Below are 26,181 nucleotides of genomic sequence, written 5' to 3'. Positions count from 1 at the left end.
CAATAAATATAACCGCTTCTCATTCTCTTAATTGGGTCTGGCCTCTGCTTTCAGGTCATCCCAAGAAGGCATCACTCCCACCTCTGCCCTGCCAGGCACCACCGGAGGTGAGGCTTCCCCACCCTCTGAGGGAGCAGCAAGGGCCAGAGCAGGGTTAAAGCCCGTGGGCTCCTCAGGAAGAGCAGAGAAAGGCTGAGCAGTGCTCACAGTGCACCCACAGGTGCCATCCCCACCTCAGCGACAGCATCCCACAGGAGGTACAAGAGTTGGGGTCTCCTTTGCCTTTAGGATCCTTGTGCATCCTAAAAAACCTTGGTCTGCAGCCAGCTCCTGTCACAAGCACCAAGTCCAGGTGCTGTAACACCTGCAGGGGATGCACACAAGGGCACGAGCATCGCAGCAGCAGGGCTGGGGCAGGGATTCAGGAATTCCCTTAATCCTCATGTTTGATCACAGAGTTCAAGCTGGCTCTCCCATCTCGCCCTAGACAATCTCCCTGGATGGAGAAATGTCCTGGTTTCTGCTGGGATAGAGGTCATGCTCTTCTCAGTAGGGCAATTCTTCTCACCATGGCATTGTGCATTGCTTGCTTCCCTTGGCTCTTATTCCCCTTTCCTTTTCGTTGCAATTATTTTACTTTTTTTTTTTTTTTTTTTTTTGTAATTAGAATCCTGGAATGGTTTGGGTTGGAAAGGACCTCAAAACTCATCTCATCCCACCCCCTGCCATGGGCAGGGACACCTTCCACTATCCCAGGTTGCTCCAAGCACCACCAAACCTTGCCTTGAATATTTCCAGGAACTGGGCAGCCACAGCTGTGCCTGGGCTTCAGCACCCTCACAGGGAAGAATTCCTTCCCAAAGAATTTCATCCAGCTATTATTAAACTGCTCTCAACCCGCAAGGTTTACCTTTTCTTTCCAGTTCTCCTGCCCATGAAGGGGTAACAGGGAATGAGGGAGGCACCTGGCTGCCAGCTGCGATTGCACCATGAGAGGACACAGGGGAAACGCTCCCATTTCCCATGGGAAAAGAGGAAGCCTTTGGGCACAACCATAAAAACCTGCCCCAATCCCATAACCTTGAAGCTTCACACCCAGCTCAGTGCTGCAGCAGAAGAGCAGGGACACATCCTCCTCCTCGCTGGAATGAAGGATCTCCAAGCGATCCCATTTCCCTCCCTCCATCACATTACTGCATTTTGACTCTTCTTTCCTGCCTGGGGATGAATCCAGGAAGTTGTGGAAGAGGAAAGAGGTGACAGAGGCTTAACACAGACACCACCACAGGTAAAACCAAATTAGGGAAAGTCAGAGATCCCAGACTCACCCCACCAGCTTTGAGACCCCACTCAACGCACCCAAAAACCACATCACAAGAGAAATACAAAATATAGCACTTTAATTGCAGGGAGATATAAAAATTTACCCCCCAAAAAATTAATAAACCTCAGGCATACAATAAATAGGCAGCTTTGGTGGCACGCACACATGTGCAGCCCTGCTTTGGGAGGCACCAGCAGCTCCCCAGAGCTGGGGGCACACTCAGAAGCTGTGAAAACGAGGATTTACACATGGATGACGCTGCCTGGACACGCTTGGGAGAGCCCCACACGTGTGTTGGGGAGGGTGAAGCCAAGCTATTCACACTACGCTGCAATCTTGAAAAATTAAAATTCTCTGTGTTTATATAAACTCTGGCTCCGGTCAGGAAAAATGAGGATTCCTAAGTTCTCATAGTCAGTATTTACACATAGAACCTCTGCATCGGTTTCCAAATTGCAATCCACTTTGGCACGAAAGAGAAACGCATAAATCTCACAGCAAAAATAAAGAGGAATCTCAGGAGTTCTCTTTGGGAGGCACACCCTGCCTTCCACCAGCAGGACTCTTTGAAGGGGGAAAGCTGATTCCTGGATGGAATTTCCTAAATTTGAGCATTCTAAGGCTTTTCAAGAGTCACCTCCTATCAAGTTGCTGCTCTCAGCAAGGTCTGAGTTGCAGATTGTTGGGGCAGGTGCTTAGAGCTGCTGATTTTTGGTTCTGCTTGACTGGCCATTAACAAAGGCAACACAAAGCAAAGCCAGCCCTGACCTCCCTGCACAGCTTGGATGCTCCCTGGTCCCCCAGCTGTGAGCTACAGACAGTCCTGGGACTAGAAGAGTCATTTTTATCATAGATTGTTTGCAGGCACTGAACATCCAACCTATTTGCTCACGGCAATTTCCACCACTGGATTTATACAGACTCTGCACTGGAAATAGCAAAGAAACAAAACCCAACTTTCAAAAAAAAGAAAAAAAAAAAAAAAAAAAAAAAGAAAAAAAAAAAAAAAAAGGATTTTAGGCACTCCTGGGACTAATCTGGGTGTGGATGAGGGCAGCCCAGCAGGCTGGGAGGGGAGCAGGGGGCTCAGACTGCGATCTGTTGGTTTTCCCGGAAGAGCGGCCGTGTGGCGCAGATGTCCTGGAAGATCCGGTAGCCCTGGTCGTGCTGGGGCTCATCAGCCATGGGGAGCATAGGGCTGGAGCTGCAGGTCTTCCCAGCCTCGTCCACCACCTGCCTGAGGTACAGCTGCTCCACCTGGGACAAAGGAAAAAGGTCAGGAGGATGCTCAGTGAAGAGGGAGCTCTTTGGGCATCTCCCATCCAGGAGCTGGGGCGGGGTGGGGGACACACAGCAGAGCACAGGCGGCCAAGGTCCTGCCAGGACAGCAGGTCTGACTCCACAGGCACCTCCAGGAATGAAGGAGCAGCCCCAGGAGCTCCTCCCAGCAGGGATATTGAGGTGCAAGAACAGGCTGGGGGATGTCCCAGCACATCCTCAGTGATCCTCTGGGGCAGACACCCACAGCAAGGAGAGGTGACCAGGCCAGAGCTGTGCAGGAGGCACAGGACCAGTCTGACCTTGTAAAATCCCCCCCAGGACCTCACAGACCTGGTGGGTCTCTGCTTGCTCAAGAGGGAATGCCACACCCTGCTTGGCCCAAGAGGCTCCAAAATCCCTGTCCTGAGGCTTTTCAATCCCAGAACTGCTGCAGCTTCTCCATGGAGAAGTTTCTGACCAGAGCCACGAGGACTGACCCCATATCCCACCCCATCCTCCACCCTCCTAAGGTTTCCCAACCCCACTGCTGCCAAGCACGGCTGTTTCACCACATCACTGATCTTAAATCCACCAGGCCAGGGATTTACTCCCCCATTCCCACAGGAAAAGGCAGAAGTCCCAGTGCCAATGCAGGATCAGGAGTTAAAGAAGAGACTTCCCTGCAGTTCATAGAACTTGTGCCCTTAGGAAGCTTCCCTGGCAAACCCAGACCCAGGAATGAGATAAGCAACAGCCCAAGCACCGATCAGGAGGCTGTGGAAAAGCACCCAACTTCCCCGCCCAACCCAGCCACCCAAATGCCCCGTGGCTCCAGGGGGTGGAGCTCTGCTGGCAGAATTCCCACCTCGTCTGGATCCCTTTTTCTCCCAGCTCTCCGTACCTGGACGAGGATGAGTTTGCACCTCAGCGGCACGGCATCCGGGAATTCCTCCCCGAAGCATAGCACGACTCTGCTGTCTGGGAAGCGGCCCTGGTTGTTGTAGTACTGCTGCAGCTCTGCAAGGACAGAGGAAAACCTGGAATTTGCCCTCCAGAGGCTGCCAGCCTTTGCTACACGCCCCTGGGATCAAACACCCTGCAAGGAAGCTGTGGGCTCAAGCAAAGCCTCCAACTTTGGAATTTGCCTCGTGAGCCAAAACACCACTTTATTCCTTCCTAGGTCTGGGCGTGTCACCTGCTCATCCAGAGCACTTGGGAAGCCAGCAGTGACGGCTTCAAAGTGGTCCAGGGAAAAAGGGCTCCACCTTTTCAACCCCATCACAGGGCCCAAGGGGCTCCCACACTGGGTGCAAGCTCCAGAAACTCCCTGTGCGTTGTCCCAAGGCTTTGGGATCCCAGAATGGCCTCTGCTTTTCCAGGGAGCAGTCTCTGGTCAGAGCCACGGGGACTATCCCTGTTATCCCGTCCCCTCCTCCACCCTCCTGAAGGTTTCCCAACCCCAAACTGCTGCCAGTCAGGGTTGTTCACCACATCTGCTGGCTGATCAGCTCAAATCAACCAATCCAGGGCTTTATTTCCCACAGGAAAGAGCAGAACTCCTCGCACCAAAAAGCGGGAGGCTCCTACAAACCTCGGAAGAACAAGTTGGTGTCAAAGATCTTCACCACCTCATCCCGGTCGAGTTTGTTGGGCCTGTCCTTGTAGGCCATGGTGTTCCCGCTCCAGAAGACCCTGCCCTGGCACAGCCTCTTGATGAAGATGCCCTGCTTGTTGCTGTGCAGGAGGACACCCCTCTCCAGGTGCCCAAAGAGCTTCTTGGTGATCTGCTTCTGGCGGTCGTTCTGGATGGCGTCGGCCGAGGGGAACCGGACGTGCTCCAGGGCATCCGGGGCGTAGAGCTTCTCCCCGTGGCCCGAGGGCTGGCCCAGGGAGATCCTGCAGCCCTCAGAGCACGAGGTGCTGACGTGGCCCACCAGCCTCCCGCTGTAGTAGAAGCTGATCACCATCTGGGAATAACCTGGGAGGTGATGGACACGCACATCTCATCAGGAAAGGACAAACCTGCTCCTCACTGCTGTGCCCAAATCCCAGATTTCCTGGGAGGGACATCTCCCTCAGCCTGGTACAGGGCTGACCAGCAAGTGAGAGCTCCCAATATCACAGAACCATGGAATGGGGACCTCTGGAGATCACCCAGTCCAACCCCTCTGCCCAGGCAGGGGCACCTGGAGCAGGTGACACAGGGACAAATCCAGGTGGGGTTGGGATGTCTCCAGAGAGGGAAGCTCCACAACTCCCTGGGAAGCTGTTCCAGTGCTCTGCCAAGCTCCATGGGAAGTTCTTCCTCGCACTGAGGTGGAACTTCTTGTGGTTTAGTTTATGGCCAAGAAACACATGGAACCCATTCCTCCTGCCTTTGCTTCACACTCCCCCCCATGCCGTGGGCAGAGCCCCCCATTCCAAAGGCTGGCTGATCCCAGCATCCCAAGCAACTGCTCTCTGCCCCATGACACCAGGCAGGATCCATCCCAGCATGGAAATGTGGGCAATCAGGAGGGTGCAGCACCTCCTGAACCCAAAGCAAAGCCTCCCTCAAGGTGGGGGACAGAGTCAGAGCCACCTCCTGCCACCACACACAGAGAGGGGCACCTGCTAGCCAGGGGAGGTGCCTTACCTGAGTGGTACTGCTCGTAGCTGGAGTATCCATTCATCAGGGGCAACGCTGTGGGCACACAAAGCCGAGCTGAGCCTCCATTCCCAGCTCCCAAATCCCAATCCCCCAGCTCCCCCCCCACCAGCCCCCTCATTTTCTGTCCCAGTATTCCCAGCTCCCACACGGGAGATACCAGCAAAACCTCCCAGGTGGATTTCTTAATGAGCACTTTAAACATCCTTAATAAGGAAGATAAAATAAACTGCTCCCCACCCCACATCCCTGCACAAGGAAGATTTTTCCTGCCCCAACAATCTCCCAAATCTCACACAAGCTGTCGGCTACTTACCAGGGCTGGGCTGCTGCACCCACCAGTCGGGTATTGGGGGGTTCCTGCAGGTCTCCTGGGGGGGTGAGGGGCTCCTCTTGATGATCCCCAGGTATTCATCCACACAGGAGGGCTGTGGGATACCAGAAACGGGGATCAGAGCACGTTGGATGCCTTGCAGCACTTGGAGAGGATCCAAAAGGCAACGCCAACCAATTTTTGGGGTTGGAAAGATCAAGTTTGGCATTGCCCAGGTTGTACATTTGAATAAAACCCTCAAGAGCTACTGAGGGGAAGCAGGCAGGTGTGACAAGGCCAAGAAGGGGCACAGAGCTGGGACAGACCCCATCCCCCAGTGAATTCTCTCCCAGCTGGATGCACATGGAAAGCAGGAGCCAACACCAGAGCCAACACCAGGTGCTGGCTCCCAGGAATGAGCTGCAAATCCAGCCCTGCAGACAGAATTCTTGGAAGGCAAGGAATTTTTATCAGGCAGCCTGACCCAGCACTCCTCCTGCAGCCAAGGTGAGGCCTCACCTCTTTGATGAGGTCATCGATGGCAGAGGAGCTGCAGTCCATGTCCGTGACATCGTTCAGGCTGCTCCCGCTGGCAATCCCTGCTTTGCCTGGAAGGACAGGTGGGGATGCAGTGAGAACACCCACACACATCCCAAGCACAGCTCATCTTGAGGGGTTTTAGAAACCTTTCAGCCAGTGAAAGTTATGAAACCAAGAACCACAGCGGAGCCACGTAACAGCACCTTGGAGAAGCTCACAGCCCTTCCAGAGCTGCTTTTTGGGGACAAAAAAAAAAAAAAAAAAAAAATCACTTTACAACCCATTTCCCCCCTGCACAGCAACCAGCAGCAAGAAAAATCAAAAGTCTGGCTGGTAACACAAAGCTGGAGAAGAGGAGAGGGTTTGGGGGGTTTTTTTGAGCACCCCAGAGACTGGGGCTGCTGCTTCTCCTTTTTCCACCAGCCACCCCAGTGCAGGGGTGCTGCTGGTGGGAACCTGCCGTGCCATTTGCATAGCGGCAGCACAGCCCCTGTGTGAACGGGCTGGAGGGGACAGAGATGCTAAAGGCAGATTTCCTGACAGCAAAATCATTCTTTTTTTTGCACATTTTTAACATTAAAAAAAAAAAAAAAAAAAAAAGGACAAAGCGCACGCACTCCCCTAACCACAAACAGGGTTATAGTTAGTGTGACCTGAACCACACCGGACAGCAGAGCAGCTCTCTGCGAAATCATTGCAAGAAAAGGGATTTACTGCAGCTCCTCATCATTCTCATGGGGCAGGGGTTGGGAGGAAAAAAGGTTGAGGCTCATGTTCCTCCCCTACAACATCCTTAGGGGATGGGAGCTTCCACGAGGCTGCAGCTGTCCCTTATTTCCTAAGGGCTCAAGGGGTTAAAAGAAAAAAAAACCAAGCCTGGCCTTTCTTCCTCCCCTCCCTGTCACCACAGGGGGACATCTGCAAAGCAGGACAAGCAGAGAGCCAGAGCACAGAGCAGGGCCTGGCCAGGAAGCTCTGCTCAGGTGCAGGTCTGCGCTAACAGGATGGACCCACAGCAGGGGTCACTCCTTTGCTGGGGAACTCACATTTCTGCTCCTCCTCTGGCACGATCCTGTAGACCTTGTAGGGCTCAGAGATGTCCAGCTGGGACCTGTCTGTCACCTCCTCAAAGTCAGGGCTCTTGTTCAGAGCGCAGCGAAGCCGCGTCTTCCACGTGGCCGGCTCCGCTTTGTCACCTTCCTTGAACTTGCCTTTGAAAACAGCCCAGGCCTAAAGCAAAGAATGCAAAAAAAAAGCCCTAAGAAAATCCTCCCTGCGAGCTCTACAAAGCCTCTCAGGGAGGAAGAGCTGGGGTTGCAGAGAGCATTTTGCATCTTGCACCCTTCTCAAGCATCCCCTGGGGATTCGCTGTTTCACTCCTAGACTGCACAGCCACCACACCTGGGGGGGCTTTTGGGGTGCAGAGCAGCACCATGTACCCCAAAAATGCAGAAAAGTCTTTTAAAACCCAGGTTTTCCAAAAGTAGAGGTCAAAATCATCATGTGTGGCTTTCACCTCTGCACCTCGAGCTGCCGGGAACACGAGGAATTGCTGCTCAATTAAAAATCAAAATAAACCTCATTTTCCAGCTCCTGAGTAAGAAGAGAATAAATAAATAGGTTTCTCTAAGATCAGAACAAAATTTGTGCTTTCAGTAAGAAAAATGATGAGGGAATATAAGGTAGGAGAATATATTTTACCCCTGAAGGGAGATTGCAAAATACTACATATTTTTAAATATACATATTTATTTCTTTTATAGTTATTTCTGTATTTTCAGATGGCTGAGTTCAGTACCATCCTCATAACTCGGTGCTCCCAACCCAGTTGTCACTGAAAGTGAACTCACTCACCTGATACTTAGAAGTGGGGTCAGAGGGAAGGGAATTCCTGGGGAACTTTTTGCTTCAGGATAGAATTTTCCCATTTTTCCCCCAAACTGGAAATCTCCCCTTTAAGTAAAATCCTTCCTTCCAACCTTCAAAGGCTTTTTAGGGTAGTTTTTTTTTTTTTAATACAAATCCAGCATTTTATCAAGAGAAGCTGATGAGAAGTTTCAAGCAGGTCAAAAGCTCCTTCTCATGTCAGAGCTGGATTCAAAGCTGCTGAAAACAAACCTAAAACTGGTACTAATTTTTGATAAAAAGGAATAAATCATCCCCCCCAAAAAAAAAAAAAAAAAAAAAGAAAAATCCTAGGAGACCAATCACAGCATCTCCTGCAAGGGTTAAAGATGTAAAACCCAGAGACAGCGTGGCCACGTCCCACCAAGGGACAAAAGCAGCACCACAGAGCCCAGGAGGCACCAAGAAAAAGCATCAACCACCTGTGCCTACCTTGAAAATAGAAGCATCCACCTCCTGGTTGTAGTCCTGCTTCCCGGCGTGCTTCCACGGGATGCGGAACATGGATTTCTCCTCGTTCTCCCAGATGAGGCCGGGGTACAGCTCGCTGTCGATCTGCTCGATCAGCCACTGCCGCAGCCGCCTGCCGCCGTTCCGGTCACACATCCTGCAGGGACAGAGGGGGCCAGGCCCCGTCAGCTCTCCCAGTTCCATCCCAGCACAGCTGGGGAGCAGGGGTTGGGCTGGTTTGCCCCAGGCTCAGCTGGCAGTGGCACCACCTGGAGCTTTTGGAAGCCCCACATGCCAACGTCTGCCCGTGGAATGAGATGGAATTTAACATCCCTTCCAACCCAAAGCCTTCTGGGAATCCCCAATCCTATAATTCTAGGATTAAAATACCCCCCGGCCCACCCCCTGCTTCTTTTAAAATGAGAAAAGAATCAAGGCTATTTCCTTCTGAGTTGCTACAAATCCTTCCTCCAGCTCTACCAAAGTTCCGCTCCCAGAACCAGCTGACTCAGTGCTCTGCTTATTCCTATTTTGCTGTGGGATAAGCAGATGGATGGGGATTAAAGCCCCCAGCTGTGCTGTCACCTGAGCAAGTGACACTGGGCAGGCCATCCCAGGGTGCCAGAGCTGTCCCTGGCTGGTCTTGGCACAAGGACCTGTCCCAGAGGGAACAGCAGCTCCTCTCACCAGGCACCATCCGGGGAGCAGATGCCGGCTCCAAACTGCATCCCAAATCCTCACAGGGATAAGGAACACACAGCCACTGGAAGCAGAGTGCCAGGCTCAACCCTCCCTGTCACAACAGGAGCTGGTGGCCTGGCAGAAGTGACCAGCAGCCCCTGAATCAACTTTCCAGGCAGTTTGGGCTCCAGATTTTACTGGACTGCCTCTCCCTCATTCGTTTGTTATTTACTGCCCCAGTGGAAGATTTTGGGGGGGAAAAACAAGGATGCTCCCAGCACAGCCGGAGACCCAGTGGTCCCTGCTCTGCCACGGGATCCCACCAGCTCAGTGCCATCAAATTCCATCCCTTCTGCACTGCCCAGCAGGACACAGAGATAGCCCTGGCTACTCAGAGCACAGCCCCTGGTTTTTAGGGATGGTGAGCACCAACACCACCAGCCGAACACCACGGAGGGCACAGCTCTGGATGTCCCAAAAGACACGCCACAGCTCATCCCAGGAGGAATGGGGGCACACAGCAGCCCCTCTGGGAGCTCCTGCACCCAACCCGAGTCATGCCAAAGGGAAAAACCTCAGAAATCCCGCAGAAATGGGACGCTCTTAAACCACCCCGTTTTCTAGAAAGCTGCTTCCCATCACAGCCAGAGGCCGGAGCTCCATCTCCCCTCCCCGAGAGGGAGTCACACGCTCGGGACGATGTCAAGGAGCCCTCCCGAGCGGGCTGGAGGCGGCAGCCCCGCACCGTCACCCCGCGGCTCCAACCCGCTCAGCCCGGGCTCTGCCGCGGAGCACCGGGGGCAGCACCGGGAGGGCTCGATCCTTGCGCAGGGGACCGCGAGCACCGGGCTGGGGACATCCCGCATCCCTACGGTCCCGCAAACTTCCTGCCCTTCCCCGCAGGCGTGCGGATAATCGGGGTAGGCGTCGGGACCTGCTCCTGCCCTCCCGCCGCTCGGTGCCGGTCCCGGCCCACCCACGGGAAATGCCGGTCCCTGTCCCTCAGCCTGTCCCTACCCACCCACAGCAAATGCCGGTCCCGTTCCCGGCCCACCCACGGGAAATGCCGGTCCCTGTCCCTCAGCCTGTCCCTACCCACCCACAGCAAATGCCGGTCCCGTTCCCGGCCCACCCACGGGAAATGCCGGTACCTGTCCCTCAGCCTGTCCCTACCCACCCACAGCAAATGCCGGTCCCAGCCCACCCACGGGAAATGCCGGTACCTGTCCCCGGCCGGTCCCGGCTCAGCTCCCGTCCCCGCGCTCCCGCTCCCGCCGCCGCGCCCGCGCCGCTCACTGCGCTCCCTTTATATAGCAGCGCGGTATGGGGCCACGCCTACCATCGCGCCCCCTCCGCACTCCACCAATCACCAGCCCCTTCCCCCTGGCGCTGCACCCAATGAGAAGACAGCGCCCTGCGGGGCCGGCCAATGAGGAGCGACCCGGCGGGGCACGCGCCGCAGTTTCTGTTAAAGCGCGGCTTTCCCCGAAATCAGCTGAGCGGGAGGGGCGGGGCCTCGGCGGAGGGGGCGGGGCCTCGGCGGAGGGGGCGGGGCCTCGGCGGAGGGGGCGGGGCCAAGTCGCCTCTGAACCGGGTCTCTCCCGGGCTGGTTCGGCCCCGTGGTTCCCAAACTCTAATTAATCCATCCCAAATTCCAACCCAGTTTCCCCAGTCCCAGAGCAGTCTTCCCAGAGCCAGACTGGTGCATTACCAGTCCCAGATCAGTCCATCCCCAGTCTCAGACCAATAGCGCCAGTCCCAGATCAATCCATCCTCAGCCCATGATCAGTATATCCCTGAATCAACCTCCCCAGTTCCAGACCAGTCTCCTCAGGTCCAGATTAATTTAGTCCCATACCAGTCTTTCCAGTCTCAGTCCAGCCTCCCCAGTCCCAGATCGGTTTCCCCAGTCCCAGACTGGTCCCTCTCCAGTCCCAGATCTTTCTATCCCCAATCCCAAATTGCCCTTCCCAGTCTCGGGCCAGGGTCCCCAGTCTCAGTCCAGCCTCCCCAGTCCCAGATCAGTTTCCCCAGTCCCAGACTGGTCCCTCTCCAGTCCCAGATCTTTCTATCCCCAATCCCAAGCCACCCTTCCCAGTCTCAGAACAGAGTCCCCAGTCCCAGCTCAATCCATGCCCAGTCCCAGACCACTTTCCCCAATCCCAGATTCGTCCACCGACAGTTCCAGATCAGTCCGTCCCTAGTCCCAGTCCAATCTCCCCTGTCCCAGATTGGTCCATCCCCAGTCCCAGTCTCCCCAGTCCCAGACTGGTCCATCCCCAGGCAGTTCCCAGTTCCTTTCTGGATCAACCCCACTCCTGGATCATTCCCTCCCTCCCTGCCCCAGCAGTTCCCACTGTTCCCATGCTGGATTTGGTGTCCTGACCATACCCAGCACCCCAAACCCAGCCAGGGCCACCAGAGCATAAAGGACCATCTGCAGCCTGACTTCAGCGGGGGTTTTTTTGGGTTTACCAGATTATACGCACATTTCTTGGAAGAAAACCATAATTACTCCCACATGGGTAATACAGAGAAATGGGAAATGTATGGAGCTGCGCAGATGGTTTAATAAAAATAACGCCCCGAGGTGCACAACCTTGCCTGTCATTTCTAATAAAGAACGGCTGTAATGGCCCTTGTTTTTAAACACCCCACTGATCCTCCTTGGATTCCCCCCCAGGAGATTTGGGGTGAGCCAAAACCATCTTCTGCAATACAGTCAGGAGGATTAATTCTCTTTTTTGACCAAAAGTACAATTTTAAACTTCGCAAGGGGTTTGCAGCGCCCCTTCCCCCTGCTAGATAGAGACCCTCCTGTAAAAAGCTCTTAATTTTGTTAAAACCCTGGAAAATTTGTGATATTTTAAAGGGTCTTCACACAACCAAACTCCATCTCCTTTGGAGACCAGAGACCTGGAGATTCATTGTGATGGAGAGGGGTGACTTCATCATTCCCAGCTTCATTTCAGCTCTGCAGCTTCATAGGCAGCGTGGAAAGGTAAATCTAAATTCCCTGGGGCGAGGATAAAATATTCAACCACTTAAAATGGGGTTTCAGGCACTTGGAGTAGGCTGGGAGACGCCTCACAGCCCTGCTTGCTGCTGGGAAGGGAAGATGAGGATGCCAGCAGGGCCAGGAATTTGTTGTGAAGGATTTCCCTGTGTTAGCAGCACCCTGGGAAGCTCAGCCGGGCTTCAGCAGAGCCGTTTCCCTGTTGCCAGAGGCACCAGGATTTCGGGAAGGCTGATGTGGGACAGCAGAGCCGAGCAGCCAAGCGTGAGCTGCTCTTGGAATGCAGGAAGAAGTTGAAATTAGCCCGGTTTTACCTGTTCAGGGTTTGCCTCCTGGCTCCCAGAATTCCTAAAGCCACTACTGATGGAGAAATAAAGTGGAAAAATAGATTTATTCACCTGGGACACCCCGCAAATCCAGGGAAATTTGGGATGGGGGGAGCTTTTTGGGCACCGATGTCGCTGGTGGCGCTGGTGCATGGAGGGTGCTGCTGCTCTGGGGAATCATTCCCTGTGATTCCCCAAACTGGGGGGATTTTCCCAGGTTTTGCTTTGGTGCCGTGGTTCCCTGGGGAATGTCTGAACCCCGGGAGGGGCAGGGCCCGCCGGGCTGTGGAGGTTATCACACCTCGTGCAAAGCCAATCTCTGCTTATCACCCATCTCCAATGACTTCCTATTAACTCCCACTTTCTTCTCTTTTCTCTTCCTGCGTGCGAGTTCCATTTTTCTGCTTCCTAAAATGATAACGGGGGCTTTAAATCCAGCATTGATCCCGTTCGCTCACTCAGCCCCCTCCACCAACAGCCTTGATCCCATTCATTGCTTTCCCACGCATGGCATTACTTCCATGTGGAGTAACAGCCACAGGGACCCTTTTCTCCACCTAAAAAATGGGAAAAGTCCCCGTTTTTTTTCCCCCTGGAATTCTACACGTCATGGATAAACACCGAATATTGAAATCTTTTCGTTTTGCTGGTGGTTCTCACCAAGAAAATGGGAAGCAGGGTGGTCATTTCAGTCCATCTCTGTATTCCCACCAGGAACAAATTAAGTCCAGGCACCCTCGTGATTTTAGTCACTCTCTTCTTTATTAGGAGCTGGGCCAGTCACCCCTGGTGCCGTCACATGATGAGTACCCAGAAATCTTCATTGACAGAATTCCTAGAAATGTTTTGAATCCCTTTTTTCTTAGAAGGAATTGCAGAACAGATGTTTCTGAGTGGACAAACAAGGTATTTATGGCGAAAGGCCGAGATGGCACGGAAGGGTTGAAGGTTTCCGTGCAGAAGGGCTGAATCCATGGCATGGGACCCTCCTTGTAAGGCAGATGGGGGGATTCCTGCCAAAGGAAGCTCTAGAAAAGCACAGCACGAGCTTGGGATGAAAAACTGGGAGTGGCTATGGGTTTTAGGTATTAAAAAGGTTTTTGGAGAGGGACAGAGTTAAATTGGTCCGTGGGTTGAGTGAGTCCAACCAAGCTTTTGGCATCTTTGGCAAGCGGGGACACTCAGATGGGGCTCAGGGCAAACCCAAAACCACTCTGGCTCCAGGGATGGAGGCAGTGGGACAGGCACCACTGGATTTTCCCCCTCCCTGGGGTTGGGATAAGGAAAATGCCAGATATTCACCTGCCTGGGACCAGGCTGGACTGGGAAACTCCATGCACAGCAAAGGGCAGCCCCAGAGAGCCTCCAGCCTCTCTCCCCATCCCACTGGGTGCTGGCCGAGGCTCAGCAGCACCCCTACATCCCAACATTCATCCCTCCTTCCTCAGGGAAGCAGAGGACAAGGCGGCCTCTCTCCATCTCCTCCCACCTTGGATTTCCAAGGTCGGCAGCACCATTCCCGTGCCCTGCCAGAGGAGCGCCCAGGTATTGTAATGAGGAGAGAGGGACAGGGCTGGCTGCTGCTCCGAGGGTGGAAAAGCGGCTCTAATCCATTGGGAAAGGGGGAATGGGTCAGAGCAGGACACTGTCACCCACAAACTGGAGCTGGCAGCTGATGGGGAGCTCCGTGAGTCCTGCCCCCCCCTGCTCCAAGCCTGGAGCCCACGCTGGTGCTGGCGGATTTCTGCCCTAGACTTGAATCCCTGGGGGTGCTTGGCAAAGGGAAAACTGAGTTTTCCAAGCCCCAGGGCCAGCGCCTGCCGGGGAACAGCCGGCTGCTTATCTGTTCATCCATCTGCTGCCACCGGTGCCACCTGCGTGGCAGGGAGGAGGGAAGGTGGGAGCTGGGGAGCGGAGCCAGGAGCAATCCCTGCTCCCCAGCTGCTGCTCCTTCTGCCCCTCGTGCTGCTGGCCCAGCAAGCGCTGCAGCTCCTCCTGGTCCTGGAAGGGGTTCCTGCCATAATCCCGGCGGATCCAGGCGCGGTACTGCCAGGAAAAAAGGTTGTCAGGGTCACCTGAAAAGGCTGAGAGACCCCCAGAGAGAGAGCAAGGCTGCTACAGCTCCAATGGAAAGCAGGGAGCCAAGCAATTCCTGCTGCATTCCCAGCCCTCCGCAGCCTCAGGCGAGGCCGGGGGATCCCCAGGCACATCCAGCACGCAGGAAGGTCCCAATCCCACCGGAGCTCACACTCATCTCACCACGGATGCTGTGGATCCCCCCCATCCCAGCACTCCCCACATCCCCAGCCCGGCACAGAGCTGGCAGCACCCTCAGCTTCCCGCAGTGGCTGCAGCTGGGACAGCAGCTTTATTTATTTCTGCTTGCCAAGAAGCTGCTGCTGTTCCTCATGTGCCTGAATTCCCGTAAGGAATGCTTCCCGAAGCTTTCCCCCCCCCCGCCGAGATGGCCCTTGCAAGGTGGGGCAGGTTTGTTGTCAGAGCACCTCGCTCACCACCGGGAGGTTGTGGGGAACTTCTCATCCCCCTCATCCCGACTGCTCCCGAGGCAGGAGTATCCCGGTGGCCAGGGGCCAGCTGGAAGCAGGCTGAGGCCTGGAGGTGGCTGGGAAGGAAGGGATGGTCCAGAGAAACTGTTCCCGTTACTGCTGGGATGAGGAAAGAGCCAGACAGTCCCAAATTGCAGCACCGAGGAGCGTGGGCAGGAAGGGGCAGCTGTGCCAGGATTCACCATTCTGGCTGCCCAGGGCTTGTAGGGAACAACCAGAGCTCTGCCAGCTCCCTGAGGAGCTGGGAACCTGCTGCTCCAGCTAGGAATTACTGGGATGAGTAGTAGGGGCACACGCAGCAACAGCAAACACCTCGGGAAAAGGATGGAGGGCACCCGTGGGTGCAAAGGGTGCAGAGAGGGACCAAGCATGGGAGCCCTGGGATGGGGTGGCACAGGGACAGGATGGGATTCAGCTAGGGGATCCAGAGGGAGATGGAAGCAGCTCCCACCTTGGATGAGGTGCCTTTGCTGTGGATTCGGCTTCCCAAATGGGCACTAGCCACCAAGTTCGCAGGAAAAGTTCGGGATGCAGGACAGCAGGATTGGCAGCTCAGCACTGGATGAGCCACAAGGGCAAAAAAGCCTGCGACTGACCCTGGTGGTATCCCCCTCTCCTGCAGCCAGGGAAAATCAGCTGGGGCAGGGGGGATTTCCAGTGGGAATGTCTGGATTTCCCAAATTCACTCCGTCCCACAGCAGGACTCGCCATGGCTGTTACACAACTGCCACCTGCCAGCAGGAAGATCCCGTGCTCAGGGCGCTCCCCCAGAGCCAGACCATGCTAGGAAACAACCTCTGGGAAGTGAGACCCAAAGGGTTTGGGACAGGATTTGGGACAAGAATCCACGCCAGGATCTCATGGGGGGAACATCCCTTCCATGGAAACCATGCAGAGGGATGAAGCTCCATGGGAAGAGCTGCCTGGCACCCACCAAGGCTCAGCACCCAGGCTCGGAGCTGGATCCCACCACCCAGGGAGGAGGGAAGGAGTGGGTGAGAGATGGGGGAAGCTGCCAGGCATTTCCTTTTAAAGCCAGAGCAAGAAGTGGTTCCAACCCGTTTCCTCCAGCGCAGACCACCAACCCACTGCCCTCCTCCTCCTCCCTCTCTCTCCCAGGCCAGGAGCACCCAGCCCATCTAGGATGGCACCAGGGGGAGAAAGGCAGCCTAGCCATGTTGTGCCAGTACCACAGGGCACGGATCTGTCACCAGAGTGCCCATGTGTGCCCTCTGTCACATCCACACTGTCTTGTCTGTGCCTGCTGACTTCCTTTTCTAACCTTACCCATCCTCCTGCTGCTGCTCTTGGTCCCTTCCTTCCTTCTTTATCCCTCCAGCCCAGAGAAGCCCCATTTGCCAGCTTGAAACCGCAGCTGCATGCTCCAGCAGCGAGGCTGGGCAGTCCCAGGGAGCATCTTCCCCATTCCTTCCTCTCATGCTCCCGTCTGAGCTCCCTGGGATGAAGGAAACTGAGGCACCACAGCCTGAGGAGGTGCCCAGAAGGACCAACCTGCTTCCTCACAGGTTTCAAGCAGCAAGGTTTGAGGCTTTTCCACCCCGAGGGCCATTCCCTCCCCAGTGCTGTCATCACGGAGTGGGAGTTTCAAGGAAAAGGCAGCTCTTGCTAAATCCCACGGTCAAGAAAACACATCCAAGTTCCTCCACCCTTGGCTGTGCCTCGGGTATTTCAGGGAAAGCATTGCAAAGCCACTGGCAAAACTTGGGAGGTGATGGAAAAGCAGCTTCCAAGGGATAGGGAGGAAAGCGTGGTGACCATTGAGCCCAGTCTGGATGCTGGGAGCAGGAGGAATAACTGGGATGAGCAAACCCCAGAGCAGGGCCTGTGCCGGGACTCAGCCAGAGTGTGGGAAGGGCCAGGGAGAGCTGGCCCAGCCAGGGGAAGCCCTGCAGGGAATCTCCAGCCCCTGGGGTGTTTTGTAATCCCTTGGAGCATTTTCCACCCCCCTCCACGGGCGTTTCTGCAAGCTGGTGATAACGGGGCACAGCCACATCCCTCATGTGACAGCGCCCGCCGCAGCCGGGGAAGGGAACTTGGGGCTGGGGAAGGGGCTGGCCTTTGGGCCAGTGCCTCATGCTGTCCCTGCTCCCTCCTGGGAGGGCAGGAATCCCCTGCAAGGGCTCGGCAGGGCCGGAGGGACCTCAGGGTCCTGTCTGTCACGGGGCCATCGCAGGATGCTCGGGGCTGCAGAGGGTGGGGGGCTCTGCCTCCAGGGATGGTGCCGAGTCCAGGGGTGACATGGGCGGTGACATCCCTGGCACACCTCTTTTCCACGGCTCCCCTTTCCTTGCAGAGGTCCAGCTGTGTCCCAGGTGAAGTTTGGGACCCCAGGGATGGGTGAAGGAGCAGAGTCCAGAGTGGGAGGCTGGAGGCAGCCGGAGAGCCAGGTGGGAGCTGTGCTTTTAAAGGCCTTTTCCTTTGCTTTTTAAGGCCTTTCCCTCTGCCTTTCAAGGCCTTTTCCTCTGCTTTCGGAGGCTTTCCAGGTCAAAAGTGCAGCTCTGATCTCTGCTCCCAGTTGAACGTGCCACTGTCATCCCAGCTGCTGGAATCCTGCTGGGCTCTGCTCCATCCTCCCTCCCCTGCACGGATGGGAACCCATCCAGCCCGAGCTTCTGCTCTCCCAAAATCTGCTGCTCCATCTCATTTTGGGGAGGAAAGATTGGAGATTTCTCCACCCACACTTGCTCCCACCTGTCACCTGCCTCTGCAGGCTGGCACAGGGAGCCCTGGCACATCCAAGCGTGCCCAGACATCCCGAAACTCCTCACAAGAGCCTTCCTCCCTCTCCACTCCCCCTCTTCGCCTCCAGCTCCCGCCGTGCTGCATTCCTGGAAATTGGCCCAGCTCCTTCCTAAGGTTCCCAAGGGACAAACTGCTCTCCCATCCCTCCCGCTGTGTCCTAACTCATGAAAACAAGTTTAGGGTTTTCTAGTTTAGGGTTTAGGGTTTTCCAGAGCTTTTTGAAGTGCGCTCACATAATATCGAGGCACTTCTTAAAAATTTATTTTCCTTTTTTTTTTTTGCGTGCAAACCCCCAAATCCCCAGGTAATCAATGACATTCCCAAAACCCAGCTGGGACAAACAGAGAGCTGCATGCAAAGGAGCTGCACCTGGTTGCAAACCCCTCCAAAATGTATCCAAGGGGACTTTACCTCCCAGAGCAGGGTCCTCTCGTAGTCCTGCAGCTGCTGCTGGAACCCGGCGTTGGGGCTGGCGTAGGAGCGCACGGCCTTGGTGGCAGCCAGGCAGCTCTGCCAGCCCAGCTCTGTCACCGTCATCAGGTAGGCCACCAGGATGGTGGTGCTGCGGGACACCCCGGCCAGGCTGGAACGGCCCAGGGAGCCGCGTCAGGGAGAGGATCCCGCGGGGATCACCCGTGGGACGCAGGTTCCCTCGCTGGGGCGCTGGCAGGCATGGATTGGGAGGGGGTAAGGAGCTCTCTCACCACTGCTGTGACCCCCCTGTCCCCTCCTCAAGCCTGTCCCACGGCTTGGATGCTCAGGTGGTCAGTGCAAGGAGCACCCATCCCTGTGGAGCCAGAGGTGGGCACCTTCCCACGGCACTCCCGCTGTTCCGTGCCTCCTCCTCTCCTTCCTGCCCTTCCCCAGTGATGTCCCACACCAAGGACACTTTCTGGGAGCCCACCCCCAGCTCCCAGGGGATGGATGGGGCCTGAGGGGGTCACAGCAGCTCTCACCAGTGCACCAGGCAGCCTCCCCCTCCGAGCCGGCACTCATGGATGAACTGGATGCACTCCTTAAAATGCTGCAGCCTGTGGGGAGAGGGGCAGGAGGTGAGGAGGGAAGGGCTGCCAGTCCCTGCAGGGCACTGGGACACCCTGAAAACAGCACCAGCGTCACTCCCAAGGACTTCCCACCATCCTGGGGCTACCAGCGTGGGGTGGGAGCAGAGATCCTGCCGATGCCAAGTGAAGGGAATGACCTGGGAGATTTCCCGGGGCATTTCCTGCTTCCTGAGGGATCAAGGAATGAGGGTGATGCCACCAGCTCAGCCCCAGGGGCACGGCCGGCAGGGAAAGGTGTCACCTCGTGCCCAAGGGACACGAACTCTCCCAGTTCTCCTGCCTCACCCCTCACTCCCAAACAGTGCCAAAAACACCTGCTTCCCTCCCAGGGAAAGATGGAGAGATGCCAGTGGGAAAGAAAGGGAGGATGGGAAAGGGAGAGTGGGAAAGGGAGATGGGAAAGGGAGGATGGGAAAGGGAGGAAAGGAAAGGGAGAATGGGAAAGAGAGAATGGGAAAGGGAGAATGGGAAAGGGAGAATGGGAAAGGGAGAATGGGAAAGAGAGAATGGGAAAGGGAGAATGGGAAAGGGAGCATTTTGCAGCAAAACGGGGCAGGTGGGAGCCCGGGCTTCCACACCTGGAAAACAGGATAACTAATTCCATGTGTACTGAGTGGGCAGAGCTGGGTGTTTGTGGCAGGCTCTGGTGAGACCCATCCCTCCAGCCCATCCCTGGCTGGGATTCCAGGAGCTGTTGTCCCACTGAGATCCCACGCTGAGCCAGGTATTCCTCTCCTTCCAATGAAACCTGCCTATCCCTCCCTGCTGCCAGCATCACGCCGAGCCCTGGGGCAGTTTTGAGGCAGAAAACCTGATTCTGGTCACTTGTGCTGCTGGTGGCCTCCCTGAGCACCCAGGCCTGGGTTTTCCAGGAGGAGAAGAGGGTCCCTTTGGCAGCACCTCTGCTCCAGCGCCGGACTTCCTCTGCCTCCGCGTGACGGGGTGGGCGTGCACCCACGCAGCCTTCCGGATTTCTCAGAAACCAAAGCATGACCTCCCACGGTTATTCCCACTGTGCCCCTTGCCAAGGGAGCTGGTGTCCCTCTGGGAACCCTCCAGAATCTCCTCCATCCCTGCTAGCCCATGGAGAAGGGTGCCCTGGGAGCGCTGGGCTTGGCATCTTCCAGGGAGGCAAACAAGGATGAATTTATTCAGGAATAGGAGCGGGTTCTGCTTCCCAGGAAGAGCAGGAGAGATGAGGGAGTCTCTGACACTGCGGTCAGGCTAAAAATACTGAGCCTCTCATTCCTGGGAGGAGCTGTCAGTGCAAGGCTCCTCCAGCACCACAGCAAACGGAGCATCACCCTTTGGGAGGATTTCCCCTGCCTAAAGCCTGTCCCAGGGGATTTCCCTGCTGGCCTTGCTGATCTTCACGGAGCTGCCAACATCCCCCCAGGCCCGCAGGTGCTGCCCACACAGCTCCGAGCTCTCCAGATCCCAATCCTGCCCTCCAGCCCCTCGGTAGGAGCAGCAGGAATGTCCCATGCCACAAGGACACGATGCTCGTGCCTCCAGCCTGCATCCCTCTCCCAACCCATCCCAAAGGATTTTAGCTCCCCATCCATCCTCACCCACTCCAGGGGTGTTTTTCCCAGTGGGAAAGCTCTGCCTGTGCTTTTCCAGCCTCAAAGTGTGGGATCAGGGAGTGGAATGGCAGCGCTGAGAGCCCGAATCACAAGCAGGACACAAAATTCACCAGGATTGTGAAATCCAAGGCACAAACTGACAAGAAGAAAATAGTTTCTTGAATAACTCTTCCTTCCTGCAGGCAGCCTTATCTTTTTCTCCCCCCCCCCCCCCTTTATTTTTTTTTTTCCCTTTCGTAGAGATGCCACAAACGCAAAGAAATGAGCGAAGGGGAAAAAAAAAATTAACAGCGAAAAATCCCAGTTCTTGCTGAGGCAGGGTTTTCTTGTAAAGCTTCTCTTTCCGCTCAGCAGCAGCATGAGCAAGCAGAATTCCACCCCCGGGCACGGCTGCTCCCAAGGATGCTGGAAAAACCAGCACCTCCACAGGCAGGGCTCAGTCTGGGCCCTGGGAATTAAGTTTTGATGCTTTTTAGGGTTTGATTGGAGAGAAAAATCCCGTGGATTTGCCAATTTGCTGGTGCAAATGGATGATTTATTGGATGTCCAGCACCCAAAGCAGCAGCATCCCACAAAATCCTGGGAATTCCTCCCAGCTCCTCTCAGCAGCTTCATCTCCAAAAGATCATTCCAAGCATCTGTGCTTTAGATGGTGAAAAAAAAAAATGTGTGTTTTAATAAATGCCGTATTTCTCTTTCCAAAACAAAAATGCCTGACACAAATCGTCTTTCCAACACTCCAATTTTCAACCCTGCCCAGCAGAATAATTCTGAAATGTGATGAAAAATCAAATTTCCTGACTGCAAACACACATTAAAAATGGATTTTAAGCCCTAAAGTGTTATTTACCACACAAAAAATGAACCCCAGCTTCTGGGAAGCTCAGAAATTTCACAGCATGGATGGACTAAACCTTCATCCTGCAGAACCTGAGCTTTTATTGACCAACAGGAAAAAAGGATGGGAAATAACTTACAGGTTTTCACTGGATGAATCCGAGGCCGAGATACACAGATAGGTCATGTCCTGTAATACAGAATTAAATAGCAATAAAATACCTCCAAGAAGCATTAAATCTCCATTTCTCTTTTTTTTTCCCTTCCTCAGCTGACCCTGAGGGGAGAAGAAAGCTGGAAACCGCTTTGGGGTTTGCTCCACTCCGATGGATGGCTGCATCCATCCCATCCCGGGCGATTTCCTCTCAGTCCCAGAGGACAGGCCAGGCTGTGGGGACAACTGCAACGCTCAGGAACCCCCAAACCCAGAGCCAGCCCTTTTCCAGGCCCCAAACTCCACCAGGAAGATGTGTGTGACCACGCACTGACAAAGCCACTCTCATCAATGAGTTATTTCCTCCCCGTGCTTTTAATACCCCATAAATCATCTGCTGCCTGCTGGCCTAGGTCAGATTACTTTCCTCTCCTTAAAACATCGCTTCCTCGATCCTCCCTGTTCGCAGCTAAATTTAGATCCTTTTTATCTGGGGGTTGGGTTTTTTTTTTAATCCTTTCTTAGCAAAACGGGGGGAAAACCCCGCAGCCAGAGCGCCAGGGATTGCCCCATCTCCGTCAGCTCCCTCCTGGCGCAGGCAGCCCGACCCCATGGACCACCCTCCAGCCCAGGAGGCTGGGAAAAGCGGATTATTTAAGGAGGGGAGGGGCGGAGAAGGATGGGAAAAGGGATAATTCTGCGCTGGAATGACCCGTGCTGCAAGGATGAGCGTGGATTTCCCACATCCCATGCACAGCTCCATCCGTGCCGGCTGCCATCCCGACCTCGCCACACCGGGAAGAGCCACCACGCCATCAAACCCACCGTGGAGCAACCAAAACGACCTCAACCCACCCCAAACCCCGACCCACACCCCCTCAATCCCGCATTAATCCAGCGGCTCCCCGTTCCCCGCGGGGCCGGGCGTCCCCATCCCGCCGGGCGGAGCGGGGCCACGCGTGGCAGCGGTGCTGGGCTTTGCGGTCGCCGTGATTGACACGTTGCTCAACCCCCCCATCCCCTCACCCCCCCGAGCCTTTCCGCTTCCCCTCGGTGCGGCTTTGCTCCGTGTTGTAAGCGCTCCGTGCGGTTTGCTCCCCGTCGGGCCGAGCCCCGCGCTCGCCGGCCCCAGCGGCTGCCCCGGCCCGGCCCGGAGCCGTTTGTCCTTCCCTTCTTTCCCTCCCCTCTCCACGTTACTCAACGCCTCAGGAGGGAAAAGGATCCAGCTGGGGTTTTGTTGGGGTTCCCTCCCTTCTGGCCCCGAAAGGGTGAGGGGGTCCTGGTGGTCCCGTTCGCCTTCTGCAGCATCCCAACATTGGGGTGAAGCAGCCCCGCCACGAGAAGGATGTGGAGCTGCTGGAGCAATTACAGAGGAGCCAGGGAAATGCTCCAAAAGCTGGGAAAACTCTGCTCTGGAGCCAGGCTGGGAGAGCTGGGGGTGTTCATCTGGAGGAGAGAAGGCTCCAGGGGGAACTCAAAGCCCCTTGCAGGGCCTAAAGGGGCTCCAGGAGAGCTGGAGAGGGACTGGGGACAAGGGACGGAGGGACAGGACACAGGGAACGGCTTCCCAATGCCAGAGAGTGGATTTAGATGGGATATTGAGAAGGAATTCCTGGCTGTGAGGGTGAGGAGGCCCTGGCACAGGGTGCCCAGAGCAGCTGTGGCTGTCCCTGGATCCCTGGAAGTGTCCAAGGGCAGGCTGGACAGGGCTTGGAGCAACCTGGGACAGTGGAAGCTGTCCCTGTGGCCCCATCAGGTATCCAGCACCCCACGGCCGTGCCCCTCACTCCTCGCACATCCCGGGAGCCGAACCTGCAGCTGCTCCCGGCTCACGGAACCATCCGGGCAGGATTTGTCCGACACCTCTGGCATCATCCCCGGGGCCGCTCCCTCCCGCCTCAGTTTCCCCACCGGCATCCCGAGGATCAGCGAGGCGGGAGAAGCGGGGACACCGAGCGGGCAGTGCCAGCTCCGGGAGCGGCTCCCGCCGTGTCCCCTCCCCGCCGGGGCTCCATTCGCGGGGCGCCGCCGCCCTCTCGTGGGGACCCCTCGGCAGCACCGGGCACCCGCCCGGCCCGGCCCCGCAGCGCTACCCCCCAAAAACCACCCAGCGATGCCCGTGACCCCATAAACAGCCCGCTGCCCCCTCCCCAAAGCCGGCGCTGTGAGTCGGTGCGAATCGGTGCGAATCCCGCATTGCCTCTCCCCAGGCCAGGGGAAGTTCCTGCGTGTCCCATCTGCACCTTCCCAGTCCCTGCTGCCCCGGGGTGGTCCCCCAGGCCCCCCCCCACCCGGGCACGCACCTCCAGCACGGGCTTGGCGCGGTTGTGGACGGACAGGATGTGGGTCACCCCCTTCCTCAGCAGGTTCTCATGGTCCTCGGAGTCTGGAAAAGGGAGCCATGTGGGAATTACCTGTCTCCTGGGACCCCCCACCCCCTGAGCCCCATTCCAGCCCTTCCTGCTGCCTCTCCTCCCACACGGTGCAGGGAATTAGGTTGGCCACCTCCTTCCAAGCAAAATCCCCCTCGGATGCGCTGGGTACTCAGCAGGTTCCTGAAGCCATCCCCAAAATCAGAAATGATCCCGATAACTCAGAAAAGGCTGTTGTGTCCTCGCTGTTGAGGAGGTTTCCAGACATGTGTTCCAGCATGGCTGGTGACCACAGCTTGCAGTGGACATCCCTTTCCAGGGCTGGAGTGGGATCACTGGCAATTGGCATGGGGATTTGAGGCAGCTCTGGATCTCTGGAAGACACTGAGATTCCCAGCTGGGAGCACATGGAGCTCCCCAGGAGAGGGAATCCTCCAGCCTTGCCAGCCCCCCAGGGATCCCACAGCACCATGGAGGGACAGGGAAAGACACTTACCACGGATATTCCCCAGGTAGAGGCCGGTGACAATCTGGAAGGTGACAAAAAGGAGAGAGAATTCAGATGGCACCGGGAACAAGGCACATCTGACGTGCAGGGAACATCGAGCTCCAGGTCTGGGTCCAGCAGGATCAGGACACTTGACAAGCCAAGGACTCAAATCCATGGACCAGGAAAGGCTGAACCCACTCAAACCATCATCCCCAACCCCTCAGGAGAGCAGAGCTCAGGAAAACTCAGCACAGAAACGGGAGGGGTTTGGATGTGATCCTGTGGAGTTTCAAAGGTTGCATCTGCCAGCTGGGCATGGATGGGCACTATTTATAGCAGGATTTATATTTATTGCAGTTAAGAGATGTCAAGGCTGCAAATTCGGTCTCCAACTCACTGCGGCAGGGTTATGAAGGAGAAGAGGGACAGCTCAGGGTGTTTAAGGGGGGTAAGAACCCTCCAGAGCATTTCCCAGGGGCACAGAAGGGAAGAGCTGATTATCAGCTGGACTTGCTGGTGCCCATGTGGCACAACAGCCCTGGTTTGAGGAGTTTGAAGAAGGGTTTCCAACAGCACTGGGTCACATCCAGATGAACCCCAGCCCTTTCCTGGGTGCAAACACCTGGAGTCAACACAAAGTGTGAAGGAGAATGCAGAGTCCTGCATCTTATGGAGACCAAAATCGGATCCTACAAAAGAGTCTGCACCAACCCAAACCTGGGCAACAGCAGCCTGGGCTCCCCGAAAGGGTTTGGTGGCACTGGGGGGCTGTAAAAGCCACTTTGCCTGTCAGGCTGAGTTGACAGGGGGTGAAACCCCGGTGTTAAACCACATCAGAGCCATGCAGAGCCAGTTTGCCCTGATCTGATCTCTCTGTTGTTGTCCCAGGGTCTAATTTTAAACTGGAGGGCTCACGTTCCAAGTGGTTATTTAAGGACACCGACAGAAATTGATCCCCTCCTCCAGCCCTGGAGGAAAAAGCAGCACCGAAATCCCACTTCCCCCATTGCTGGGGCACATCCTGAGGGTGGAAAGGGGGGAATTTCCCTGCAGGGACCCCTAAGGATGAAAATGCCAAGGCTTTACCCCTCCAGGGATGAGCATTTGAGGCCAGCTGTCACTTTTCTGACACCTGCAGACACCGAGCTCCTCCCCTCGGATCTAAACCTTGGATATAAATCCCTGCTTGTTTTCTTAATTCTCTTGAAGAGCTTGGAATTCCAAAGGGCTGTGGGAAAGGGGAGAGGCAAATAGTTGTATTTAGGGAATTGTGGTGGCCTGGGAAGTGCCTCCATGGGCTGCAGAAGAAGAGGACGTGCTGGCCACCATCCCACCGTCCCCCTGTACCTTGCTCATTCCACTCCCCATGGATTTTCTCTCCCCAGGATCAGGATTCTGGTGGTTTCTCCGCCTCCAAAGATACCTGCAAATAAACACCCGGAATTCCCAGAGAGGACGGTGAGATCTGACCCGCTCCAAGAGCTCATCCTTCTGCCAAGAGCAGGAGGAAGGGAAACACGCCAGGAGAGGAGCAAGCAGAGCCCTGACAAACTCAGCTCACCTGCAGGCTGCTCTGGCGGGTCCTGCTGCTGCTCCGGAGGGAAAGGGAACAGAGAGCGGCTGGTGCCGGGAAGGGGAGGATGAAATAAGGATCTGGGATCGTGGCAAGGCTCAGGTTTCTCTCCCGGCCTCCCTGGGGTTCCACAGCCTTTTGGGAAGGACAGTCCTGGGAGGAAGGACTCCCTTATCCCAGCAGTGCTGCCCAGGTACAGCAGCAGTGAAATGCCAGCATTTCCTGCAATTTTCCAGGCACAAAGCCCTGGCAGCTCCGTGTCCCTCAGCCAGGCCGGTGCCACCAGGCTGCCAGAGGCAGGAGCTGTGCAAAG

At 55.8% G+C, this 26,181-nt stretch overlaps 2 protein-coding genes across 8 annotated transcripts; both read right to left on the bottom strand.

Annotated features, from left to right (window-relative positions):
- Nucleotides 1-1,383: 1,383 nt before the first annotated feature.
- IRF8 (interferon regulatory factor 8) lies at nucleotides 1,384-10,393 on the bottom strand. The gene is made up of 9 exons (XM_048317001.1): nucleotides 10,344-10,393; nucleotides 8,422-8,596; nucleotides 7,131-7,314; nucleotides 6,064-6,152; nucleotides 5,548-5,659; nucleotides 5,220-5,267; nucleotides 4,176-4,562; nucleotides 3,486-3,601; nucleotides 1,384-2,581 (listed from the first exon to the last, which is right to left on the bottom strand). Exons 2-9 carry the CDS (start codon nucleotides 8,593-8,595, stop codon nucleotides 2,411-2,413), a joined length of 1,281 nt encoding a protein of 426 aa, XP_048172958.1. The 5' UTR covers nucleotide 8,596; nucleotides 10,344-10,393; the 3' UTR covers nucleotides 1,384-2,410.
- A 2,812-nt stretch (nucleotides 10,394-13,205) lies between these two features.
- On the bottom strand, nucleotides 13,206-25,923 carry LOC125332299 (dual specificity protein phosphatase 22-A-like). 7 transcript variants are annotated; one of them, XM_048317053.1, is made up of 8 exons: nucleotides 25,857-25,923; nucleotides 25,643-25,718; nucleotides 24,302-24,335; nucleotides 23,737-23,819; nucleotides 21,420-21,469; nucleotides 18,749-18,823; nucleotides 18,204-18,375; nucleotides 13,206-14,508 (listed from the first exon to the last, which is right to left on the bottom strand). In XM_048317053.1, the coding sequence occupies exons 2-8, from the start codon at nucleotides 25,661-25,663 to the stop codon at nucleotides 14,302-14,304; spliced, it is 642 nt and encodes a 213-aa protein (XP_048173010.1). In that variant the 5' UTR covers nucleotides 25,664-25,718; nucleotides 25,857-25,923; the 3' UTR covers nucleotides 13,206-14,301. The 7 variants fall into 7 exon arrangements, 6 of the variants coding, with proteins under 6 accessions (XP_048173010.1, XP_048173008.1, XP_048173006.1 ...); XM_048317052.1 differs by having other exon boundaries at nucleotides 14,416-18,375; XM_048317051.1 differs by lacking the exons at nucleotides 25,643-25,718; nucleotides 25,857-25,923 and having other exon boundaries at nucleotides 24,302-24,521.
- Between the last annotated feature and the right edge of the window lie 258 nt (nucleotides 25,924-26,181).

This window comes from Corvus hawaiiensis, chromosome 12, assembly GCF_020740725.1.
Source record: "Corvus hawaiiensis isolate bCorHaw1 chromosome 12, bCorHaw1.pri.cur, whole genome shotgun sequence".
Lineage (NCBI taxonomy): Eukaryota > Metazoa > Chordata > Aves > Passeriformes > Corvidae > Corvus > Corvus hawaiiensis.
This window is presented reverse-complemented; position numbering and strand designations above follow the sequence as displayed.